This window comes from Borostomias antarcticus (assembly GCF_949987555.1).
Source record: "Borostomias antarcticus genome assembly, chromosome: 24".
Taxonomy (NCBI): domain Eukaryota; kingdom Metazoa; phylum Chordata; class Actinopteri; order Stomiiformes; family Stomiidae; genus Borostomias; species Borostomias antarcticus.
This window is the reverse complement of record NC_140257.1, coordinates 16,272,572-16,279,583: the sequence shown is the minus strand read 5'-3', so window position 1 is coordinate 16,279,583 and position 7,012 is coordinate 16,272,572. Positions and strand designations below refer to the sequence as shown.

Genomic DNA, 7,012 nt, shown 5'->3' with positions numbered 1-7,012 from the left:
TAGTAGTAGCAGGAATCGGACGCATCGTACAATATGTGTGGGTCAGAAGCCGTCATATGAATTATGTCCGGACATATCGGATAATATACTTTGTACCAGGGAGCTGGCTAGGTAGAGTCTGTTTAATGTCCGGTCCAACTGATTCGGACATTTGCATTCTGACATACAGCTCCTCCGGGTGATGGTTAGGGTTAGAGTTAGGTCATGTGTGAAAATAGGCTGGAAATGGCATCATTTGGATCATTGTGATATCATGATTTTGATTATTGTTAGTTGGTGATGTGGTTACTAACCTAATTCTAAGTGTGTGTGTGTGTGTGTGTGTGTGTGTGTAGATCGTGAAGACTGTGAGTGTAGCAGTGCTACTAGCAGGGGTGATTCCTCTGCTGCTGGGCCTCCTGTTTGAGCTGGTCATCGTTGCTCCTCTCAGGGTCCCTCTGGACCAGACACCACTCTTCTACCCCTGGCAGGTACGGGTGCTCCTGCTCCCATGGCCCAACACTGCTATAAGACACATAACACTGCTATAAGACTACATAACACTGCTATAAGACACATAACACTGCTATAAGATACATAACACTGCTATAAGACTACATAACACTGCTATAAGACACATAACACTGCTATAAGACTACATAACACTGCTATAAGACACATAACACTGCTATAAGATACATAACACTGCTATAAGACTACATAACACTGCTATAAGACTACATAACACTGCTATAAGACTACACACTGCTATAAGACTACATAACACTGCTATAAGACACATAACACTGCTATAAGACACATAACACTGCTATAAGACACATAACACTGCTATAAGACACATAACACTGCTATAAGACACATAACACTGCTATAAGACCACATACTGCTATAAGACGACATAACACTGATATAAGACTACATAACACTACTATAAGACTACATAACACTGCTATAAGACTACATAACACTGCTATAAGACTACATACTGCTATAAGACTACATAACACTGCTATAAGACTACATAACACTGCTATAAGACTACATAACACTGCTTTAAGACTACATAACACTGCTATAAGACTACATAACACTGCTATAAGACTACATAACACTGCTATAAGACTACATAACACTGCTATAAGACTACATAACACTGCTATAAGACCACATAACACTGCTATAAGACCACATAACACTGCTATAAGACCACATAACACTGCTATAAGACCACATAACACGGCTATAAGACCACATAACACGGCTATAAGACTACATAACACTGCTAAAGACTACATAACACTGCTATAAGACTACATAACACTGCTATAGGACTACATAACACTGCTATAAGACTACACACTGCTATAAGACTACCCAAGACGGCTATAAGACTACGTAACACTGTTATTAGACTACATAACACTGCTATAAGACCACATAACACTACTATAAGACTACACACTGCTATAAGACTACCCAAGACAGCTATAAGACTACGTAACACTGTTATAAGACTGTATAACACCAACTTCCATACACATCCAGATAGATTTTACAATGTGCAGTCGACCTCCAATAAACAGAACTTACCTTCACCTACCAGATAACATGTATCACCCGTTTTTCAGGACTGGGCCCTGGGAGTGCTTCATGCCAAAATCATCGCTGCCATCACCCTGATGGGACCCCAGTGGTGGCTGAAGACTGTCATCGAGCAGGTCTGTCCCGCTGGCCCGTCACCGCCGGGTCCGGAAACCCCTGCAGGATCCTGGTCTGGGGATCCGAACGGCTTCTCTAACCGTCCGCTTGTTTTGTCTCTAGGTGTACGCCAACGGCATCCGTCAGATCGACCTGCGGTTCATCGTGCGCAGGCTGGCGGCGCCTGTCATCGCGGTGTTGCTGCTGTGCCTCTGCGTGCCCTACGCCATCGCCACGGGAGTGGTCCCTCTACTAGGTCAGTCACGTGCGCGCGGGCATTTAGCGTGCACATTTTGTATGGGTACGCCCCCCTCTTGTGCCTGTGTACAGTACAGTATTAAAAACCAATGTTTCGACAGCACTGGTCACCAATCTCTGCCCTGAAGAAGACCAGTGCGGTCGAAACATGTCGTTTTTTAATATTTTTAAGCCCAAGATGACTGAATAAAGTCTTTTTTCTCCTACCTTCCTCACCTTCTGGTTTTGAGTGCCTGGGGACCTGCTGTTCTTGCATTGAAGTTTCCGTCCCAAATCCCAAGAGCACCTGATAGACTCATATTACCCTGTTCTCTTGTATTACCCTGTTCTCACCTGAGCGCCAAGCTGAATCTGCTCTAGTTTGATTTGATTGGCTGGTCTCCCTGCAGGCGTGACGGTGGAGATGCAGACCCTGGTGGGTCGGAGGATCTACCCGTGCCTGCTGATGGTGACGGTCCTGCTGGGCGTCCTCTCCTTCCAGGTCCGCCAGTTCCGCCGCCTCTACGAACACATCAAGAACGACAAGTGAGTCACTGGACAGCGTTCAGGACGGGATTTACACGAATGCACATTCGCCGAAAAAAAAGTTTATATTTTCCTTGGTTTAAGCCTAGAAATTACCCCGGCGAAAACCACCCTCGAAGTCCGGACGCCTTGGAATACGCCCGAACAACGTATTCGGGCTAGAATAGTGTGTTTTAGTGTTTCTGGCCAAAACGGCCATGTAATTGCAGATAGTTTTCACGGTTCGAATACACAGCAATACGCATTTTGTGTAAAGCAGGCCTCAGTCTAACCCACATCTGTTTTAAATAGCAGGGACTAGAGAAACAGACAATGTATGAAGTTGACATTCGGCAGGTGAATGGGCTTGAATCTTATAGCTAAAGCGTTGTAAGACTTTATTCAGTTATGGGTGCGTTCGTTTCGGTTTGTAGCACGTAAAGAGACGGTTCGTTTCGGTTGGTGGTGCGTGCCGGAGTTGATGATTTGCATGGTGAATTTTAACTGATTGTGTTGAAATGTATCTGCCTCTGGTGTTGTGAGTAATGGTTTCTGTGTCTGTGCTGTATGGGTCACTGATTTAATCACTCATATTAGATATATAGAATGTGCCAGACAACCACGACGCACGTTTGCACTAGTAGAGGCTAATTATGAATATCGGCCCATAATCCTGATTCAGGTTCTTGAGAGTTATTCATGTTGGTTTTACCATGGTTGAAAAACATCACAAAGGATGGGACCTTTTATTTTACGACATATTTTTAGTAAGAAGCTGCCGTCAGGTCTCGTTTCCTCTCTGGTAAACGGTATGTTCCGGATGTTCGGTGCAGCTGCGTCAGCAGAACTGACGCATGTGTAGGATCTTGCAGATGGTGCCTTTAGCCTGTCGATGCTTCTCCTTCCTCCAGGTACCTCGTTGGGCAGAGACTGGTGAACTACGAGCGCCAGGCGGCGAGGATGAGCTCGGGAACACACAGCCGCTCCCCTCACAACTAGGACCTCAGACCAACTGGGTGTGAACGATGTTTTGTTGTTTGTTTGTTTCACTCACAGAGTGAATAGTTTAATTTATTAAAAGTAGCTGTCGTCATAGCGGCCGTTTCCAGGTGCTGATCTGTGTGGTTTGCTCTCCCCAACGCCAGTCTTGTCTGATTCGGGGTGTGGTGCAGTCTGGGAAATGGACGGCCAATCGCGGGAGGGATGCAGGTGATGTCGTTCAGACGGGCCGGTCTCTTGGCTCGGGGGAATAGACATTCACTTGTGTGTTTTCAGAGTAGATTTCCAGCCAGATGCATGGACAGAACCAGAAATCAGGAACGGCTTTATTGCGTAATATTGACACAATTGACTGTTGGAGGATATCAATAAACAAAGTGGAATGACAAGACAGGACAGTGCAAAATACAATAATGAAGTGGCAAATACAATTCAGTACCATACATACAGTACAATCTACAATAACGTGCAGGGTCAGTGAGGGTCCCGGACCCTGTTGATGAGGTCAGTAGCAGTCGAGGAAGAAACGGTTTTTGTGTGGTTGAGGTTTAGGTCCTGATGGACCGCAGCCTCCTGCCAGAGGGGAGTGGATCAGAGAGGTTGTGACCAGGGTGGGAAGGGCCGACCACAATCTTTCCCGCCCGCCTCAAGGCCCTGGAGGCCTGGACGAGCAAACAGAAGGGTTTATTTTCAACTGTGGGAGAAGCGCGTTCTCAAGTATCTGACCCGTCCACCTCCTCTAGGGAGAGCACAGTATTGACATTGTCTGATGTCTTGGACACTGGGGGCCCAAATTGATTTGTAACTTTATTTTCAGCCTTTATTTCAACGCTTGTGCCTGACCTCGAGTATAACTACAAACTCCTCCCCTGCTGTAATTCAAGCCAGAGGAGTCAGCCTGGACAGGACCAGGAGCGGTTTCAGAGTTTTTATTTATTAGTCGTTATTGTTTTTACAGTGTGGTTTTACAGTGTGGAGGTGAGGGAGGTGGTTCATGGTGAATGTGGATGTCTTCTCTGCCTGCAGAACTCCTAGCCAGAGAAATAAAGGCGGTCCGTCATTTTTGGTCACTTAAGCTTTCTTGTTTTGCCGACATCACATATTCATTCTGTTGCACTTTAAACAAGTGATCTTTCAGAATCCTTTTCAAGCCCAATCATAAGTATAGCTTCAGTATTTCAATGTGGTGATGCAACTCCAGCATACAGTAGCTGGTTAGAGAGCTTCTCATCCAGAGAAATTACATTGATTTATGACTATTAAACATTCATATTTTTGAATGTACTTAAGTCAGATATTTAATAGCCTTTGTTTTGTAAATAATAATACATTTGTAAGGGTATTAATTGTTTTACCATGGCAAACCTGTTGACTACATTAGAGTGTTGCATCGCGTCTGTGTCTGGATTGAGGCTTTTCCGGAGGTGTCTTCAAGGTGTATTCAGTGTTGAGATCCTATCCTAAGTGACCTAAAGCTAGATAAGTCTCACCTTTCGACTTTTATTACAGCAAACATTCTATTTTTATACATGCATATGGTGGTGTATGAGTAACAGCTGATGCTTAAATGTAAATGGTTTGTCAAGGGCTTGTAAACAGACGTCTGTAATTTTAAACCATGAAAACATTAAACTGTCATCTCCAGCCTTATGTGGTCATGTGTAAGAATATTGAATGATGTCGGTTGGGTGGATGGATGGATGGATGGATGGGTGGATGGATGGATGGATGGATGGGTGGATGGGTGGGTGGATGGATGGATGGATGGATGGATGGATGGATGGATGGGTGGATGGATGGATGGATGGATGAATGGATGGATGGATGGATGGATGGATGGATGGATGGATGGATGGATGGATGGATGGAGAGCATGTTTAGTTTTCCGGTCAAACGCTGTGGACATACTGTACTCTACATGGCTGTCACTGTACAGAGTTGAGATCTCCCAACAGGTCGTGCTAACTGATGGTATTGGAAGTTAGGGCAAGGGTTTTTAACAAGTAATACACATACTGTTCTATGGATTTGAGTGACAAGACTTCCTGTGATGTTGAATGACAATAAGCCTTACTAAATATGTAGAGAGTGGGTCGTATGCCCACCTCCCTTGTTCTCTGTAAAGTCTGTTGCCTCTGGGTATGAAATGCGCTATACAAATAAAGCTTTGATTGATTAATTGATTAATTACTCGGTATTCCTCCCTTCATGTTGTGTTTATGTTAGCTGTGTGGGAGAGTGACATTTGTTGTTGTTTTATTAAAAATAAATATGTATGTCAATTTTGTGTTGTGTGTTACTGTATGTGATGTATTTTCACCCAGTTATTAATAGCTGCAGGGCTGATTTCCAGGGCTCAATAGTCTGTTGACTGGAGAATCCACATTTCATGAGCTGTAGATTGTAGGCTGATGTGGGCCTATGCTGGGTTTGGGAAAACGCCCTCAATCTTCAGATTTAACAAGTAAAACATCCACATTACTTTCTAAAATCTAAACAACATCCAAGTAGGCAGTATTTATTCTACAAGGCCCATGGTTCTACAAGGCCCATGGTTCTACAAGGCCCATGGTTCTACAAGGCCCATGGTTCTACAAGGCCCTTGGTTCTACAAGGCTTTTGGTCTTGAGGCTGATCGAGGACGTCTCCATAGCAACCTGCTGTTATCGCTAAGACATTCCGTCCGAGTCTCCTCAGCCAGAGGCCTTCAGGCTTACACACACACACACACACACGTGTGGACTGAACTCACAGACTCAGAAACACACACACACAAACACGCACACCCCCCCCCCCTTTCCCTCTCATTGTAATTGCCTTGTACTGTATTTTGTATGTCGTAATTGTCGTAATGCATTTTGTATGTCGCTCTTTCTTCCTTTTTATCTGTTATTTGTATTGTGAAGCGCTTTGTTAGGAAGCATGATGGCGGCGCTACGCCCGACAGCAGCCAGCCACTCTCCAATTCCTGCCGTTTCTTGTTCATCTGTTCGTTTGCAGTCCTTTGTTTCTGTTTGTCTCCCTTTGTACCTGGGCTGCGCCCCGGGCTGATGTCACAGTTGGTTGGGGGGCGCATTATAAATAAAAATAACATAACATAACATAACAAGGCCCATGCTTGGAACCAGGGGTTATCAACTGGCTTCAGGACAAGACCAGCTCCTTGAAGGTCAAGCCAATCAGATTTGCACCTACTGCTACCCCAAACCAATAAGCTTGCTGGTTGGAGCCTGGCCACAATGACATCATCCTGCTCCAGAGACATCTTATTTTCTCTATTTGTGGTCATGGCTGTCAGTGTTCTGGGCTGATCACCAGACTGGAGTCTTCATCCTCAGGAACCATGTGTGTAGCGTTATCTTGCCTGGCCAGAGATGTTTAAAGGGACTAGGAGTTGCAATTTAAATAAATAAACGGCCAATGTGACTTGAACAGGCTAGCTATTGGGGTGAGGTAGAAAATCACCATGCGTACAGTAACGGCACAGTGTTATTCCAGCTGTATCCAATTATCTTTCAGCTAACACAGGGCCGACAAGAAATAGACTCCGGCA

General features: G+C 44.7%; 1 protein-coding gene across 4 annotated transcripts in view; it reads left to right on the top strand.

Moving 5' to 3' along the window:
• Window positions 1-5,129, top strand: part of LOC311325179 (E3 ubiquitin-protein ligase MARCHF6-like) — a 13,344-nt gene extending 8,215 nt beyond the window's left edge. For all 4 annotated transcript variants that reach the window (XM_084457847.1, XM_084457848.1, XM_084457849.1 and 1 more), the window contains exons 22-26: window positions 336-470; window positions 1,629-1,718; window positions 1,822-1,954; window positions 2,346-2,481; window positions 3,372-5,129. In XM_084457847.1, the coding sequence (XP_084313973.1) occupies window positions 336-470; window positions 1,629-1,718; window positions 1,822-1,954; window positions 2,346-2,481; window positions 3,372-3,459 (582 nt within the window). In that variant the 3' untranslated portion in view covers window positions 3,460-5,129. The remainder of the gene's footprint in view (window positions 1-335; window positions 471-1,628; window positions 1,719-1,821; window positions 1,955-2,345; window positions 2,482-3,371) is intronic.
• The last annotated feature ends 1,883 nt before the right edge of the window (window positions 5,130-7,012 follow it).